The 17793-nt window shown below is 59.5% G+C and overlaps 2 protein-coding genes across 3 annotated transcripts; one reads left to right on the top strand and one right to left on the bottom strand.

Moving 5' to 3' along the window:
• Positions 1-434: 434 nt before the first annotated feature.
• LOC123594481 lies at positions 435-3990 on the bottom strand. Its single transcript, XM_045471208.1, has 6 exons — positions 3876-3990; positions 3512-3661; positions 3266-3355; positions 1723-2029; positions 1140-1424; positions 435-627 (listed from the first exon to the last, which is right to left on the bottom strand). Exons 1-6 carry the CDS (start codon positions 3988-3990, stop codon positions 618-620), a joined length of 957 nt encoding a protein of 318 aa, XP_045327164.1. The 3' UTR covers positions 435-617.
• A 528-nt stretch (positions 3991-4518) lies between these two features.
• On the top strand, positions 4519-16029 carry CCNQ (cyclin Q). Of its 2 annotated transcripts, none has more exons than XM_045473214.1 (5): positions 4519-4773; positions 7571-7754; positions 9294-9426; positions 11674-11901; positions 15481-16029. In XM_045473214.1, exons 1-5 carry the CDS (start codon positions 4656-4658, stop codon positions 15568-15570), a joined length of 753 nt encoding a protein of 250 aa, XP_045329170.1. In that variant the 5' UTR covers positions 4519-4655; the 3' UTR covers positions 15571-16029. The 2 variants fall into 2 exon arrangements, with proteins under 2 accessions (XP_045329170.1, XP_045329171.1); XM_045473215.1 differs by having other exon boundaries at positions 4521-4773; positions 15541-16029.
• The last annotated feature ends 1764 nt before the right edge of the window (positions 16030-17793 follow it).

Here is a 17793-nt window from a genome sequence, read left to right as displayed (position 1 = left end):
GTCCTACTGCCCTCCCCCCGGCTTGTCAGCTTCTGCTGCACGGGTCTGTGTGCTTGTCCGCGCAGAGCCTTAGTCCTTCGAAAAACACCTTGGGGTCGCTCCACCAGCACAGCTTTGCCCTCTGATTCCCTTTGCTGGCCAGTCTTCGGCTCTCCCTTCCGAAACGCCTTCTCCCCATGGGAGGATTTTGTCCTTGGTGGCACAGCTATCCATGGTAATGTTTTTACACGACAGCTTTATTGAGATATAATTCACGTACCATAAAATGCACCCATTTAAACTATACAATGCATTGGTTTTTAGTATATCCAGACTTGTGCCGCCATCACCACGATCTAATTCCGGAACGTGTTTATCACTTCCCCAAAGAAGCCCTGTCCCTAGTAACAGTTACTTCCGTTGCTCCCCCAACACCCCTCCCCTCCTCCCCCAGCCCCTGGCACCCACGAAGCTACTTTTTGTCTCTGGAGCTGTAGCAGCTATTTGTACATGTCGATTGCTGGAGTGGGTTTTCTAACCCTCATGCCGACTCTCCACACTTCTGGGGTCCAACTTGGTCACACGAGATCTCATGGGTGTTCAGAGCTGTTCAATCTTTCTCTCTGTAGAGCTGGTTTTTACTCAAAACTGTGAAAAAGGAAATAATCTCAGGTAGTAGTTTAACCAAGAGCCATTATCCCCACAGTTTCCCCACTGGTAAGGAAACTTCCACCTTCTTTAGTAAAACTGAACCCTGACCTGCCAGGTAAATAGAGCTGTGTCCAGGCAGCTAATATGGCTTTGCAGGCTCCGAGAAGGGAGGGCCCCCGACCAGACTCTGGTTTGACAAAGGTTGCTTTGTGTGCAGCATGCGAGGTGGGGGAGGAGGGCAAGGCAACTGAAGGGAGACCCTGTCTGCTTCGTCCCAGCAGCAGGCCTGAGCCTGGCTCATGCAGGCACTCAGTCCGTGGGGGAGGAAGGCAGGGAGCCAGGAGAGTGGGGGCGATGAGTCCACAAGAGGAGAGTGTTTGGGGCAGGAAGGAGTGTGTTGTGGTCCCCCTTTAGAAACGGGATTGACCTCCCACCCCCAAATTTGCCTTGGGCATGGAGACCGAGGGCACCACACCCCCCAAGAGGTTCTGAAAAGGTTCCTTACTCACACATTGAGGCTTCCTGGGATCGCACGGCGGGTCCCCAAGGTGGTCAGAAGACGGCTTGAGAGGGCCTGGAAAGGAGACCGGGCAGCGGGTGCGGGGGTGTCTCTGTCGTGTTCGGAGCTAGAGCAGGGGCGGAGGTTCCTGTGGGTGGTGCGAACTCCCCTCTGATGCCGAGGAAGGGAGCCCGGAGGCTTTGACATCAGCTTGCCCACGTGTGGGGCACAAGGGACAGGGAGGATGAGGCTTCGAAGCTGTCGGCCGTCACACTTTAAAGTAAGGAGCCAGACCCTGCATTACAGGGAGGTCACCTGCCACAGGTGTCGCTGGGAGGAGACAGCTTGGAAGCGGCACATGACCTCGGTGGGCCTAGGGTTTGAATGTGTCCCTCCTCCCAAACCCGCATGGTGAAACCGAATGGCCAAGGTGATGGTATTCGGAGCGGGGCCGCTGAGTAGCTCCCGAGGGCAGAGCCTCATGAGTGGAATCAGTACTCTTATAAAAGAAACCCAGACGGTGGTTTGCCCCTCCTACCACGTGAGAACACGGTGAGAACTTGGCTTTCTGCAACCCGGAACAGGGTCCTCACCAGAAGCCAACTGTCCCGGCGCACTGGTCTTGGACTTCCCGCCCCCGGACACCCACGGCTTCCGAGTTGCGGAGCCGAGAAGGGCGGTAGGGAAGAGGGCAGCGGAAACCCGGAGGCGGACCCAGAGGAAGGCGGTTGGGCTCGCTGACGGCGAGCGATCGGAGGCCCGGGAGGTGTTGGAGGAGAGGGGGCGAGGTGGGCAAGAAGGGGTTACAGCAGAGCGACGTTCTCAGGTTCCAAGGACAGGTGACGGGACCGGACTTGGATGACGCTGCTCTCCAACCGACCGCTCCCAGGGTGAAGGCCACTGGGGAGGAGGTGGGCAGGGTCAGCACTTTGGAAACCATCCCCTGTGTTTGATGAAGACCACCCAGCCTTCCAGTGGCCTGGCCTGGGCACAGCCTCTCCCCTGCGCCCCCAGTGCGTCTCTCCCTTCTCTGCCCCACCCTTTGAGCCTCAGCCCGAGCCCTCCCTCCCTCATTAGGAGACGGCGCCATTGCCAAGGCAATTGGAGGAAGTGTTGGCAAATGTCACAGAATCCTTCTCTGTACAGGGTCTGGAGATAATCCCCGGGGCAAGGTCAGGGGATGGGTGGGTGGTGAGAGGGGGGAAGCCACGTTCGGGGAGTGGTGACAGGTGACCGGGAAGGGAGGGCCGGCGGCACCGTGGGTGTGGCTTGGTGGTGGGAGAGCGGAGCAGCCTGGAGGTTTGCTGGCTCCGACTGGTGGCTAGTGAATTATTCATTTATCAACCACTGTGTCCAGGCTGCCTGCCAGGAGGGTGCCCTGTGACCCAGGGTTTTAAAAATTAATGTGTTCATTGAGTCATTCCCTTGACTCACATTCACAGGCACCTATTACTTGCTGAGCTGAGACTTCACACCACAAAAGGCCCGGGGCGGGGGGGGGGGAGGAGTTCCAGCCGTGCTGTTTAACTGACAAACACGGGGGATGAGGAGGTCACCTGCAGGCCTCCGGGCCCGGGCCCGGGGGCCAGAGGGCAGAGTGATAGGATTTGGGTGTGTGACATGTATGCACGGTGCAGCTCTCCGTGTGCGCGCGCGCGGGGAGGGGGGCGTGCCTGATGCGTGTGCACGTTTGTAGGTGAGTGTGGGGGGTGTGTGTGCGCGGTGTGCCGCTTTCGGCTGCCATTCTGCGTGGTCTGGGTTTCGGCCTCGGGTAGGGGACAGTCAGCAGCGACACGGTGCTCCAGGCATGACGGGGGTTAGCTGCACAGGGGGCTTGGGGCCCTGGGTCCCTCCACCCGCACGCGCACGGGCACCCGCGCACAAACACGCAGCGCACACAGGTACTCCGCCCAGGGGGCCCGCGCCTTGCCGCAGACAGCGAGAGCTGGGGACAGGGTGGGCGACGCGAGTCCCTCCCCTTGGCCGAACATTTTGAAGACCCTCAGGTGGCAGACTACCACCTCCGGGGAGCCGCGCCAGGCTGTTGGCACGGACGGCAAAGCGGTGGGAGCCGAGAGCGGTTAGCTGAAGGGGCCCTGGGAGGTGGTAGGCAGGGCACAGCCCGTTCCGGCTTACGTTTCGGGAAGCTCCCTCTGGCTGGTGGTTGGTATTGTGGGCCGAAGAGTAGCCCCCTAGAAGACGTGCCCGTGTCGTGACCCCTGGAACCTGTGCACGTGACCTTATCTGGTAACAGAGAAACAGGAGACACACAGACACACAGAGGAGAAGGCCAGGTGAGACCAGAGGCAGAGACCGAACATCTGGGGCCACCAGCAGCTGGAAGAGGAAAGGAAAGATTTAAGTCCCTCCCTTTGGGGTCACCTGTGACAGCAGCCACAGGAAACAACCCCAGCTGGTGTGGAGAGAAGACTCGGGCCAGCTGCGGAAGGAGACGAGGCTGTCCCGGGCGCGTGAGGCTCGGCGGAGTGCGGTCACCCTGGCGGAAGAGCTTGGGAGCAGTGGCTTTTTCCTCTCAAGGTTCTCAACTCTCTCAAATCATGGCAACCATCGGGCTGTATCAGAACCACCCAGATGGACTGAGTCGTTGGCGGCGGAGTCCCTTTGGTGCTGTATATCTGAGGCCCGATGCATGATTTCCTGCTTGTGGAAGGCACACAAAGGAAGCGTGACATGGCATTGTGAGTTGGGTGGTTCACAATGTTCATTCATTTGGTGAGCTCCTAACGTGTGCCAGGCTGGGAAGGTGAGCGGAAGCCAGACCTCTCAGGGACGCAGAGGAAGACCCCAGAGACAAAACCCCGTGATACCGTCACTCTTGGCACATTCCCTTCGGGGCTCATCGGCCTGTCTGGGGACTTTGGTGACGCGGGATTCAGCGTTTACGCACGCTGACACTGACTCACACGCTTTCTTCTGCTGGGAGCCGCCGGCGTCCCAGCGAAAGCACCCGTAAGCGCCCCTCGCCCCGGGGTTGGCAGACGCCGCCAGCTCTCCCAGGCCTAAACCCCGCTGGGCCAGCAGGCTGGAAGGACGCCTTAGAGGGACCGCGGGGGCTTGCGGCTAAGATGCCTGGGGGTGCCCGTGACCTCGCGAAGCGGCCCAGCGGGTCCCGGGCTGCACGGGCACCAGGCGTGCGGCTCCCTGGGGCGGGACTTGAGGCTCTCGGGGGCGGGATACTGGGCTCCCAGGGGCGGGGCGTCAGCGCTCTAGGGCGAGGCTTGTGGTGTTCGGGGACAGGGCGGGCGCCAGCCAGCCTCCCGGCCGGCCCGGCCTGTGCGCCTGCGCCCGCGCCTGCGCGCGGCCTGGCGGTCATTTCCATCCCCTCCCCGGGGGAGGGGGGGTTGCTGCCGGGGGACGGGCGGGGGCGGGCCGGGGCGGGGTGGCCGGGACGGGACGGGACGGGGCGGCCGCGCGGGTCGCGAGGACCCCCCGGACCCGGCCGCCGCGCGCGCGCGGGCCCCTTCTCCTGACGGCGGGGGGGTCTGGGGCCGCGGGGCGGGGCCTCATGGAGGCCTTTGGCCCCGACAGTGGCGGAGCAGGGGACAAGGCGCGGGGTGCCGAGGGGCGGCCGGCGCCCGAGGCCAGGGTGCACTTCCGAGTGACGCGGTTCATCATGGAGGCAGGTAACCGCGGCGGGGAGGCGGGCTTGGCGCCCCGGGAGGCCGCCGCGCGCAGAGGGGACGCGCACGACGCGGGGCTGGCGCGGCCGGCCTGCCCCGGGGGGAGAGGCCCGGCTCGGGGGCACAGGCCCCGGTGCGTCCGCGCCCCGCGTGCTAGGCTTTGAGCCGCGAGGCGGCCACGGTCACGGCCGTGTCTCGCCCGGGCGCGGGGGCCCAAGGAGAGGACGTGGAAAGGGGCCGGCCCCAGCCAGGAGGTGGCCGAGTCGGGGTGCCCGCGGCCGGGTGGCCTACCGTGCCTTCGGGCACGCCTGCCTGCCTGCCCGCGCGCTGGGTCGCGTGGAGGCTTTTGGCGCGGCCCTTGGTGACGCTCCTGACGACCCTTGTCGCCGAGGTCGCGTCACACCGCGGACCCAGGGTGCGGCTGGCGTGTTGAGCCCCGCCAGGGTGTCCACACGGGTGTCGGGCGCCGCTACTCCTAAAGGCGACACAATGAAGGGAAGGAGGTTCCTGTGGAAACATTGTTTCCGTCTCTGGCAACAGTATCTTGCTCGGCTGGCACACACTTTTATTTCCGATCTTTGTTACTTCGTGCGCACTGTGCCCGGAAAGGGGTTTGGGGGAGTCGGCCGTCAAGTCAAGGTCAGCAGAGCCGGGGAAATGATGCAGGACAGTTAAGCCCAGTGATCTGTACATTTCATTTCGAGGAAGACCGGCCACGGACACCAGGGAAGCGGGCGGTGCTTTGAGCATTTGCCACAGGAAACAAGACGAGGAGGGGGGCGCCTGGGTGACTTGGTCGGTTAAGCATCCGACTTCAGCTCAGGCCATGGTCTCACCCTTCCAAAGTTCGAGCCCCGCGTCCGGCTCTGTGCCGACAGCTCGGAGCCTGGAGCCTGGAGCCTGCTTCGGATTCGGTGTCTCCCTCTCTCTCTGCCCCTCCCCTGTTCACGCTCTGTCTCTTAATAATCAATAAACGTTGAAAACATTTTAAAAAATGTAAAAAGTAGAACAAGACTTGGAGGGTCATGTGCAGTGATACCACCTTATCTGACACCTCTAGGAGCGAGGGGTCCCCTGCAGGAACTGTCTATGTAACTGAAATTCAAATCTTGAACTGCTAAGAGCTCTTCGAGGTACCACTCTTAAAGGACTTCTTTGTACAATGTGTTGCACATGCCCTAGCCCTCTGTGTGACGCTACATACTAGTCCTGCAAAGATGTCCCCATCCTAATCCACAGGACCTGTGACTGTTACCTCAGGTAGCAAAGGACATTTGGAGGTGGGATTAAGCATCTTGATATGGGGCAACTATCCTAGATTATTCACTAGGCCCGGGATAATCACACCTGTCACATCCTTTTTTTTTTTTTTATTTTTTTTTATTTTTAACGTTTATTTATTTTTGAGACAGACAGACAGAGCACACCTGTCCCCACAGGCTGTCCCCACACCTGTCACATCCTTAACGAGAGAGGCCAAAGTGACAGGCCGAGAAGTCCATGTAACGATGGGAGCATAGAAGATTGCAGAAGGTGGAAATGGCAAGGAAACATTGTCTCCTGCAGGCTCTAGAAGGAACCCGCCCTGCTGACACCTGCAATTTAGCCGTCTAAGACTCATTTCAGACCTTGGCCGATATTGCACGTGATTGCCACCTTCTTTCAGTCTATTGGGAGTCATTTAACCTTCTCTTCTTAAAAAAATTTTTTTTTTTTTACATTTTATTTATTTTTGATAGAGACAGAACACGGATGGGGGAGGGGCAGAGAGAGCCGGAGACCCAGAATCAGAATCCGAAGCAGGCTGCAGGCTCTGAGCTGTCAGCACAGAGCCCGACACGGGGCTCAAACTCACAAACCGCGAGATCGTGACCCGAGCCAAAGTTGGGCGCGCAACCGACTGAGCCATCCAGGAGCCCCTAACCTTCTCTTCTTAACCTTGCTCACGGCGAATTTATATCATTGGTTCTGGGACCCAGTGCAGTGGTTACCTTAGGAGCCGTCCAGAGGCGGGGTGGGAGCTGGGCTTTAACCCCCAAATCAAACCAGCACGTGTTCCATTCCCTTTTCAGGGTGTCACTGTCCTTCCCCAGGTGGGGGGGGGGGTTGTCTGAGGTCACAGGTGTTGCTATTTTCCCTGCCCTGCCCGCAGTTGCCTTTGGCAACGACCCTGCTGGCTTTTCACCTTTTTTCACTTTCAGACAAGGAAACCAGGGCTGAGTAAAATCTTTAGTGGCAACACTGGGACTTTGTGGTAGAGGCCTTTTTCACCTGCTGTCATCTCGGCAGGATTTTTGTTGGGTGCGCCGTGGGGGTGACCTCTAGTTAAATGCTTGCTAAGGTAGCAGCGGACACACAGCCCGGTGTGGTCCCGGCCGCGATGTTGTGCGGGAGCCGATAGGCCCAAGTGCTAAGTGAGGACTCGTCTGAAGCCTTGCTTGTCCTTATATGGTCTTAAATTCCGTAGCTTGGGTGTCTCGGTGGTGGTGGTGGTGGTGGTGGTGGTGGTGGTGGTGGTGGTGAGGGGGGCCTGGTGGAAGTGTGGGATCTGCATTTGAGCACTCCCCCCCACCCCCCAGGGGCTTGTTAGCCCATTAGAATCTGAGAAGCCTGGCTCAGAACCCCTCGGGTCGAGGACCCAGCGGAAGACCCAGCAGCCACAGCCAGCTGGGCTCCAGGGCCCGGGGCTTGTCTGAGCGAGGGGCGTACACCCTCCGGGCCGACCCCGCGCCTCCCCGCTCACTTTGGCCCAGGGCGGGCGCTGGATCTGACTCCTCTCCTGCCTGCTTTCCCTCGGTAGGTGTCAAGCTAGGGATGCAGTCCATTGCCGTTGCCACTGCTTGCACCATTTACCATAAGTTCTTCTGCGAGATCAACCTGGACGCCTATGACCCCTACTTGGTCGCCATGTCTGCCCTTTACTTGGCCGGCAAAGTGGAGGAACAGCACCTGCGCACTCGTGACATCATCAACGTGTCCAACAGGTAATGGCTCCCGGGCGCAGGCATTTGAGAGGTGCCAGAAGGAAGCCCCGGCCGGGGGGGGTGGGGGGGTGGGGGTGGTCTCGAACCGGGGCAAGAAGCACTAGCAGCAGAGGCAGGAAGGAGCCCGTCAGAAAGCCATGGGGGTCAGTGGGAGAGAAAGCGAGGCCAGGTGAAGGGAGGCGTCACAGGCCAAAGGAGTGCGGAGGACTTGGGTACGGCAGAGGCCCCGGCGTCAGAGGATTCACCTGGACTTGTGGACAGGATGGATCAAACCAGTTGTGTTGTGTGGACTGAGTCAGGCAATTACTGTATTGAGATGGTGTGAGAAACGGAGTCAGAGTTGCTGGCAAGCATCTCTTGTCCCCATGTGGGCGCGGAGCTCTGTGGGCGGCACCTCGGGGCGCAGGTAGCCCTGTTCCTATCGCAGAAGGACGTGGGGGTCCAGCCAGCCGGGCCGCACGGAGACCCAGGGGGCCCGGGAGGAAGCGATTTATGGAGAGTTACGGATAGCAGCATGGCATAACCTTTCTAGAAACTCATGATGAGAAAAGAAAACTGTTTTCTGCTGCTTCTCTTTTAATAAACAGGGAACAGAAAAAGCACTCCTTACCCCCCAAGCACGACAGGCTCACAGCGTACCGTTCAAGACGAAGAGCAGAACAGGCGAGGGAACCAAGGGAGGGCCGCCAGAGTCCACCTGTAATTGCCAGGTCCCCAGCAGGGAGGACTGGCAGAGGGGACATTGTGTGGACCGCTAATTAGACATGGCACCCGGTGGGGGCGGGGGGTGTTCTGTGGGGAGGTTGGACCGTGAGTGAAGAGCTAGGGAGGCTGAATCGTCGGCAGAGAATTTTGGTCCCTTGAGTGGGAATGTGTACATGTTGGTGATCCTGCGTAGCTGGGACTGTCGTGGATGTATGTGGTGCCAATAAGGACAGTAGGGTCCAGGAAACAAACAGCTGAAATACGTGGAGTCTTCTGCACGCAGCAGCCCCATGATATGTTTACATGTCTTCCTTGGGCCCAGAGTAAGAGCTTCCGGTCCCTCCGGAGCAGGTGCAGAGAGGTCATCTTTACACTTGACCTCTTGCCGAGGGATTGGTACAGCCCGTCAGGGCTAAAGCCAGAAGCGGGCTGCTTTTTGTCTGCTGGTTACTGTTCTGATACCGTATCCTAGACGCATAAATGAAGGATGACATAAAAACATAAGTAGGAGGGGCGCCTGGGTGGCTCAGTCGGTTAAGCGTCCGGCTTGCGCTCGGGACACGATCTCACGGATCTTGGGTTGGAGCCCCACAGCAGGCTGTGTGCCGACAGCTCGAAGCCTGGAGCCCGCTTCGGATTCTGCGTCTCCCTCTCTCTCTGCCCCTCTCCCACTCGCGCGCTCTCTATCTCTTACTCAAGAAAACAAAACAAAAGCAAAACATAAGTAGGCTGGGCCGAAGAACGCTGCAGTGTGTATCTGGATGTCACCTGACTCGAGGGGCTCCTCACGGAAGCTTCCCTGGCTGCCATAAGCGTTGCTGTCTCTCCGTGCAGGTACTTTCACCCGGGCAGTGAACCCTTGGAGCTGGACTCCCGCTTCTGGGCCCTGCGGGACAGTATAGTGCAGTGTGAACTCCTCATGCTGAGAGTCCTGCGTTTCCAAGTCTCCTTCCAGCACCCACACAAGGTACATGCTGGGGAATTGGCAACTGTCTCCGGAGGCACGAGCTCGTTTTTCTCTTTTGTCCTGAGACGGCACCCACTGAACCCTCAAGAACATGTCGGGTGTGCGAGGCAGAGCAGAGCCACCGCTGGGAACTGGGGGCCCCTGGCTGCACACGGTGACTGGCTTGGTGGCCTCGCTTGTTCCGCTTTCGGGATTCTCTCAGGCAGTTCTGATGTCGGCGTCTGCCCTTCTGCCTGTGTGGCCAAGGCCACAAGCCGAGATCCGTGTGATTCTCCAAAGCCCTGGCAGACCCCGTGACTCACATAGATGGTATGCTCAGTGGGCCACGGGGAAACGGGGCTGCTTTCGTGATCTCCCTGAGGCCCTGTCCCCGAGAGGTGCCGCTCGGCTGCAGAGCTCACATCCTGCTCAGCTGTGCTTACAAACCCACAAGACGAGCTGAGTCACAGAGTTGAGTGGCACACTTTTAACGGCTAGGAGCCGGCAAGGCCCAGCAGGACTGTGAGACACCCTTCGAGTACTCGGATGTGGTGATGCTTTGGGGTCCAGGCCCCGATGTGGGCAGCTTGGAAAGGTGGCCTGCAGGGACACATGTGGGGCAGTGGGGGGTTGGGACGGGGGTGTCGTGACCAGGATTTTGCCTCTTTTCTGATTGACATTTTTATTGGGGCGCCCGGGTGGCTCAGTCAGTTAAGCTTCTGACTTCGGCTCAGGTCATGATCTTGCGGTTCGTGAGTTCGAGTCCCGCGTCGGGCTCTGTGTTGTCAGCACAGAGCCTGGAGCCTGCTTCCGATTCCGTCTCTCCCTCTCTCTGTCTCTCCCCCACTCATGCTCCGTCTCTCTCTCTCTCTCTCAAAAATAGATGCACGTTAAGAAAATAAATAAAAAACCCAACTGAAATTTGTATTGAGGTAATTGTAGATTTACAAGCAGTCGGAGGAAGTAACACAGAGAATCCTACTTGGGACAGAGACGCTGTGGGACCCTGCAGTTGTTGCAATAGCCAGGGGTTCCCGGGGTTGTTGCTTCTTACGTGTACTGCACGGTGCCGCACCATTTCGTCACGTTCCTGCCTTCGTCTGTTCGCCAGCGCAGTTAAAATACAAAAGCACCCCATCACCCCGGGGGTTCTTGTAATCTCCGCCCCCTCCGCCCCCCCCCCCCCCCTTCCAAACCGCCTTTCTAATCCCAGAAGCCCCTGGTGGAGATTTTGAAACAGTCATGCTTTCAGTTGGTGGCACGAGCGGCCGCGGCCAAGGGGGTTGTCGGGCAGGGGAGCGGGGCTCAGCGTTACCCTGAGCCTAGCGGCCTTCCCCTTCCGTCGGGTTGGGACGGGGTGTAGGGCAGCAGTTGAGCCCCCTGTCCCGTGGCGTGCAAGAGTCCCACGCCTGTGTGTTCACGCCTGTGGACCAGGCGGTTCAAGCAAAGCGGCTGTCTTCCCGAAGCGAGAGCTGACAGGCAGCGGGGCCGACGGGTCGCTGAGAGTTCACAGCCAAGGGCAGCACTACCGGGACACACAGTCACCAGTTTTAGTCCCCCTGAAAGCAGGCGTCCTGTCTCTGGGCAGTCCCCGGCCTCAGGCTGGGCGCACAGGCTGGCACGATGTGCGGACCGGAAGACGAGGGCGCTATTTCCGGCGCCGGTGTGGAGTTGGGCAGGGGGATGTGCCGAATGACCTCTGACGCTGACGAGAGCGGGGCCCCGTGATGGAGATGCACTGTGGCAGGGGTGGCCCTCGAGAGCGGCCCAGGCGGGTTCCGGGATCGGGGCCGCCAGTTGACAGTGGGTGGGCACACGGGGACCGGCTCCGTGGGGAGAGAGGACTTCAGGCAGAGGGAGCGGTCAATGACCAGGCCACGAGGGAACCGTGCTTGGCCTGTTCCCACATGGTAGGGGGTGGGGCAGGGCAGGGCTGGCAGGGCTTGGGGGGCCAGTGGAAGATACTGGGGCCTTTTTCATTCTTTTTTCTGAAGTGGGCTTCACGCCCAGTGTGGAGCCCCACATGGGGCTCGAACTCACAACCCTGAAGTCAAGACCTGAGCTGACATCAAAAGTCACACGCTCAGCTGACTGAGCCATCCAGGCGCCCCCAGCGGGGCTTTTTCCTAAGGGACGCAGGGAGCCGTTGGAGGGCTTGAGCAGAGAGTGGCGGGTGGACACAGGGGCCACAGCGCCTCGCAGTGGGGAGTCAGGCGGCTAGGGACTGGAGCCCTGAAGGCCAACCGGCTGACTGGTGTGTCTTTGCAGTACCTGCTCCACTACCTGGTTTCCCTCAAGAACTGGCTGAACCGTTACAGCTGGCAGCGGACCCCCATTTCCGTCACTGCCTGGGCCCTGCTGCGGGACAGCTACCACGGGGGGCTGTGCCTCCGGTTCCGGGCTCAGCACATAGCCGTGGCAGTGCTCCACCTGGCCCTGCAGGCCTACGGGGTCGAGGTGCCCGCCGAGGCCGAGGCCGAGAAGCCGTGGTGGCAGGTGAGGTGACTGCTGAGTGTTCTGCTTTCCTTCGCCCGAGGACTTTCCGGAGTGCCGGTACCCGGGTGCCTGTGTCTGCTTGTAGCGATTATCCGTGAAGGGAGATCCGTGCCACTGCGGGACATTGAGGCTCGAACGTCGCCCGTCACAGTAGTCTAAGGCAGGAGGGGCTCTCCGCCTTGGCCCTGTGGACGTTGGGGGCTAGATCACTCTCTGTAGGTGCCGGGAGCATCCCCTGTCTCGGTCATGGCGACCAGAAGTGTCTCCGGACATCACCAAGTGTCCCGGGGTGGGGATGGCCGCCACTTGACAGCCACTTTGCTCAACCGAGCGCTTTTATGGGACCGAGTGGGAGCTTCCTGTAGATCAGGGCTTAATGTGCGTGGATTCGCATCAGGAGAAGTTATAGGGGGTCCTCTGAAAAGATGGACTGCTGACAGACAGGTAGATGGATGACAGACGGGTGGAGGGCGGGGTGGGTGGCCGGAGGGCGGATAAGGAGCCTGGTGCTTGGAAGATTCGTTGGCCTCCCCCAGACCTGCCGAACGCACAGCGCTGTTTGTACAGGGCGAGTCTGGGGGAAGGGCTGCTCCCCTCAAGGACTTCTGCAGCCCTATCGACTTTGGAGTTTGGAGATCATTTGCAGTTTGTCCCTTCCCATACTTGAAGCTTGCTGCTCCTTTGTCATAACCCCTCACTGTGTGGCCTTGCCCTGTAGGAGGTCCTCTGCAAGCAGTATTTTCGATGACTGAAGGTTTCGTCCCCTGCAAAACCCCCAGTGGCCAGAAATCGAAAATGTGTCATCTGTTTCATGAACAGAGGGTGCCACCTGGGTGCCTTCCCGCGCGTGCTCCTGGCTGCCCCTCCCGTCCTGCCGCTCTGGGCTCCGATGATGTCTCTCCTTTCCTGATGCTCCTCCCCCAGCCTGCTTGCCCTCCCCGGACACCCAGCTTTTCCTGCTTTTTGTTCTATGTCCTTTATTGCCTGCGGGACTGCCCACCCCCCACCCAGTCGCACTGTCAGTGCCTGGAGGTCAGGGATGTTGTCTGCTCTATCCGCCGCCCTATGACCAGGGCCCAGAGCTGGCACGTAGCAGGTGCTCGTGCGCCCTTGAGCACACTGGCACATAGTAGGCGCTTGTGCACCCTTGAACACACGCATGTGTCGTCCCGCTCTCAGGTGAGACGTGCCTCCTCTGGCAGCATGGGGTTGAAGAGGCATCTTGCTCCGTGCTAGGGCTTCTCGGGGGCTTCCAGATCATGTGACCGTGGTGGCCCTGCTCTGTTGGAATCGGGTGGTAGCACAAGGGGCTGCCACTTCCTGGCCCCGCTCACACAGGACGTTTGGTGGGCACGGCAGCCCGTCTCTGGGCTGCTTAGACCTGTGGTGCCATCGCTTGTGTCCCATCGTCTGGCTCGCCTCTGTTTGTGTCTTCCTTTCTTCTCTCCTTTCTTTTCGCTTGCTCCTGGACTTCACTGGGTGCCACCTTGCTGCCTCTGGCTCCCGTGCATGGCCCTCACCAGCGAAAGGTGCCGGGCAGGATGGGGTGGCGCATCCCCGTTCACTCAGCTCTTTACCTGTTCTGGCTGGCTCTGGGCCACACGTGCCAGGAGCAGCCGAAGCTGCCCTCGGGGCTCGTGACACGCAAGGACCAGTTGCCTAATGATAAGCGGCTCCGGATGACGCCCCCGCCTGCCCGGCCCCGGGACACTGAAGTCTGAGCTGGGAAACGCTTTTCCTCCTTGCAGTAACCGCCTGTCTGTGGTCACTTGTCTCCTGGGGGTGGGTCGGGACACTCGGTCGAGCCTGATGTGCTTCTCCCCCAGCAGCCTGCCCCCGCTGGCGTGTGACAGTGGCGAGGCGGGCCTTTGTGCCAAGCCGTGTCAGACGGGGCGGTGCCTCTCAAGCCGTAGCATGTTGTAGCAGGTGCAGGATTTCTGTCCTTGCTAAGGCTGAATTCTGTCCCATGCTGTGGACCGAGCACATTGTGTCTGTGCGTTCCTCCGTGGATGGACACTTGGGCTGCTTCCAGCTTCTGGCCCTGGACTACTTTTTTTTTTTTTTTTAAGTTTTTTTTTTTTTTTTTTTTTTTTTTTTATTTATCTTTGGGACAGAGAGAGACAGAGCATGAACGGGGGAGGGGCAGAGAGAGAGGGAGACACAGAATCGGAAACAGGCTCCAGGCTCTGAGCCATCAGCCCAGAAGAGCCCGACGCGGGGCTCGAACTCCCGGACCGCGAGATCGTGACCTGGCTGAAGTCGGACGCTTAACCGACTGCGCCACCCAGGCGCCCCCCTGGACTACTTTTTAATGGTGTTTCTCTGCTTGGGGTCTCCAGGAACACACATGTTTCTGAAGCATTGATTTTCTACCCAGAATCTGGGGTGAGATGGCCAATCTCCGTGAGTCAGGGCTTAGGGGATTTCCAGGTCACTGTTTCCTACCTGCAGTAGTGGCTTCTGGAGGGTCCTAGCTTTCTTTGGGGGCCACAGAGGGGGTGGACTCGGGGCTAGTTTTTGCCCTGGCTTGCCCCAAAATCTTAACCCTCCTGGCACTTTGGTTCCCCAAGCAGCAAGCCCTGGGCCCAAGGTGGGCCACAGCATCAAACCAAGATCTCCTCGTTTTGCCTTTTACTTTCCATGTCATCACGGGTCCCCGAGAGCACCCTCGGGCTCGGTGCTGCACTAGGAGGGCCACGGAACTCAGCAGAGCCGTCCTACTCGTGCTTACGGCCGTTACAATGGCTGCTTACAGTGAGAGGATACAGGGGGGAGTCAGCAAGGACCAAAGGGGCGTAGGGCGGGGTCCGGGACAGACCGGGGGCGGGCTTCCGGGTCCCTGGCCAGGGGGGTCGTGGGGCAGTGCGGTCCGACCCGCGGTGACGCGTGACGACGCGCGCAGGATGCCGCCGCCGGGGAAGCTTCCCCGAGCGCCGGCGTCCGGGGACCTCAGTGGGGGTCGGTCCTGTGGGCCCGGGGCTCCCGCGTGGCTGACCTCAGATCCTCAGTCTCTGCCCCCCAGACGTGAAGCCGGGGCCCCACCAGGAATCACGCTGTCGGCGCAGACGGCCTGGCAGGGCCCTCAGGGAATCCGAGACCCTCTCATCAGGCAGGACGTGCCAGGGGCCTAGAGGTCCTTTCCCAGGGGCTGGGCAAGGGCCAGAACTTCCTTGGGAACATGCAGGGTTAGCCCCGAGCTGCACACTCCTCGTAGTTTGGGTGCCCGGGGATTCACTTTACACTTTGATGAGCTCTCGCTCACGGTCAGGAGGATGTCTGGCCCAGGTGCTCTGGCCTGCTAACCCCTGGAAATGGACTCCTGGCCCAGCTCGATCACCAACTCCCTGCCCCATCTGGGCTGGGTGATCACCAAGGCCTCTTCCATCTGGAATGTTCTCTGCTTTGTGATCAGCCTTGGCAGGCTGGAAGTAAACTGGCTTTGCAGAGAGCCACCATGATTTGTGATAGCCAAGTCCCCGGGCTATCTCCCCTATGCAGTGTGATTCCGCGCTTACTGGAGGGTGCCTTGTCTGATGCAGAGGGAGTCTAATCAGAACCTGTTTTCCTTCTCCTTTCTAGGTGTTTAGTGACGACCTTACCAAGCCAATCATTGATAACATTGTGTCTGATCTCATTCAGATTTATACCATGGACACAGAGATCCCCTAAGGCCCTGGTCCAGGCCTGCCCAAAGAGAAGCCCGGGATGCTCGGCCGCCTGGGGACAGCGCCACCACATCGCCGTGACAGCTGGTCCCCAGAGGACCAGCTGCGGGGACTGGTTTTGTGCTTCTGGAGACAGGCTGGTGAAGGCGATGACATATGCTGCCACTTTGATTCTCATGCTTTGACTGTCCCTAGCAGCTGTGGTCCAGACGGTGACGGGAGCCATACGTCCTGCGGGCAGGCCGGGGCGGGCCAGGGGAAGGGCCCGCAAGGCGTCCCTGTCTGCTTTTGTCCTTTGAGAGGGCACCGAATGCAGTTGAGCTGTGACATCATTGGAAGGAAAATCAGAGAACAGATGAGACTGCGCCCTTGGGGATTTTTTAAAAGCCAGATTTATAGAAAGGATGAATGTGTGACATAGATGGAATTCTATTTTGTATAATAAAAGATGATACAAGTCAAATGTGATGTCCTGTCACTGCCCCATGGCCTGTGCTGCTCTGGGCTTTTGATGGGTGCCGCCCAGCCCCAGTTTCCCCTAAAATGCTCTCTCCGGGCGGGAGTCCACTGGAACATTCGCAGAGCCTGGCAGTCCCGCTCAGCGAGCGAGGCTTACTTTGGGAGAGTCTAGAGAATCTCAGAGCCCTGGCTCCCTCCTGACCCACCCCGAAGGCCCTTTTCCCGGAAGAACTGCTTTGGGCCGCCCAGAGAGACGGAGCAGCCTAGGTTGTTCTCCGTGGGGATGCGCATTGGGCTCGACACACATTGGTGGGGCCGTCCTTCAACACGTGATGGTGTGAGGGCCCGCGGAGCATGGGCTCTGGGGACTGGCTGCCACGCCCTCCGGCGCCCACAGGTGTGGGAACCTGCTGCGATGCCTGGGGTCGGCCAGGGTGCCTCCGAGCGCTTGTCTCTGGTGGAGGAGACAGGGAGGGCTCACACACCGGTGACAAGTCAGGCAGCGAGGCTTGCGTGAGTTTACTAAGCAGCTGTGTTATTTGTCTTCGGGATGAGGGTTCGGAGTACATGTCCACGTTTCCACCAGGTGCCTTCCGTGTGTGTCCACCCAGCTCACCTGGGAGCTCTCCGAGGACAGGGTTGGTGTCCAGGCTCAGGGCATGGGGCTGGCGCTCTGAGCACGGGGGGGGGGGGTGGGTGGCGAGGGGCCAGCGGCAGGCCTCTGTGGGCAGCTTTGGCTCTCTCACTGGTCCTTTCTGTCTTGTGCTATTTAAAAAGCACCTTGTCTCTCTCGAGTCCTCCCCCCCCCCCACAGGCTGGGCCCAGGACCCCCCTCTCTCCCATATCCCAGTCTTGCCTGTGCTGCATTGACCGGGCACTGCCCTTGGCCAGCACTTACTGTTGATTGGAATGGAACTAGGTGATGGGTGTTTCACTGGCGGGTTCTCTGTCTTCTCTCCCCTGACAAGATCACTGGCACTTAGAGAAGCTTCGATGGCTTTGGAAATCTTTGGACCTCAGGGTTTAGCCTCCAGCGAGGCAGCCGGCTCCCCCACAATCGATGTGAGGTCAGTTTCTCAGAGGCCAGAACCCCCTGCTGTGGATGGGAGGGCCAGGTGGAGGGGACGGTACGTCGAAGAGAGCTCTCTCCATCTGCCCCTGTTCCACTCTGTTTCCTCCCCACCCTCGACCCCAGGACTTACCAGAAAGAAGGGAGGATAGTTGGATAAAGCTCTGTAGGGATTTGGTGAACATCCTCAGCCCTGGCTGGGAGCCGCCATGCCGAACGGGGAGAGCGTGGCTCCGTCGGCTCTGGTCTGCTGTGGCTAATGGCGGGCTTTCTGGACAGTTTGTAGCTCTAGGTTTCCTTTTACGATGCCTGCATAGCCAGCCAGTTCCCGTCTGTGGGACTCAGTTTCCCACCTTGTAAATTGAGCAGGTTGGCCCAAATGATCAGCGATTGCTGCTTACTACTTGAAAATTCCGGGACCTGCGCGTGTGCCTATCACGCTGGCCTGGCACTTGCTGGCTTGTGTGCTGGCTTCGGGGCCTGTGCCGTCCGTGCTCATCACTCAGGGGGCGTCTGTGTTTTCCTGATGAAGGAAAGGGATTGGTCAGCCATAAGGGGTTGAGAGATTGTCCAGAACCCAAAACTTCCAGGAGCTTTTTAGTCCAGAGCATGTCTTTTATTTTAAGCCCAGTGGAGGACTCGAACTCAGGACCCCGAGATCAAGACCTGAGCTGACATCAAGAGTGAGATGCTTAAATT

This window comes from Leopardus geoffroyi, chromosome X (assembly GCF_018350155.1).
Source record: "Leopardus geoffroyi isolate Oge1 chromosome X, O.geoffroyi_Oge1_pat1.0, whole genome shotgun sequence".
In the NCBI taxonomy this organism is placed as follows: domain Eukaryota; kingdom Metazoa; phylum Chordata; class Mammalia; order Carnivora; family Felidae; genus Leopardus; species Leopardus geoffroyi.
This window is presented reverse-complemented; position numbering and strand designations above follow the sequence as displayed.

What these genes read in the sequence shown, in the direction of transcription:
- LOC123594481 (XM_045471208.1), bottom strand. Translation starts at nt 3,990, where the DNA reads ATGAGCCCCGAAGGGAATGTGCCAAGAGTGACGGTATCACGGGGTTTT. An exon ending in ACCTTCCCAGCCTGGCACAC is followed by an intron (nt 3,662 to 3,875) that starts GTTAGGAGCTCA and finishes GAGAACCTTGAG; the next exon opens with AGGAAAAAGCCACTGCTCCC. An exon ending in GCCGGGACAGTTGGCTTCTG is followed by an intron (nt 1,425 to 1,722) that starts GTGAGGACCCTG and finishes CCTGTAATGCAG; the next exon opens with GGTCTGGCTCCTTACTTTAA.
- CCNQ (XM_045473214.1), top strand. Translation starts at nt 4,656, where the DNA reads ATGGAGGCCTTTGGCCCCGACAGTGGCGGAGCAGGGGACAAGGCGCGG. An exon ending in ATCATCAACGTGTCCAACAG is followed by an intron (nt 7,755 to 9,293) that starts GTAATGGCTCCC and finishes CTCTCCGTGCAG; the next exon opens with GTACTTTCACCCGGGCAGTG. An exon ending in CCTTCCAGCACCCACACAAG is followed by an intron (nt 9,427 to 11,673) that starts GTACATGCTGGG and finishes GTGTCTTTGCAG; the next exon opens with TACCTGCTCCACTACCTGGT.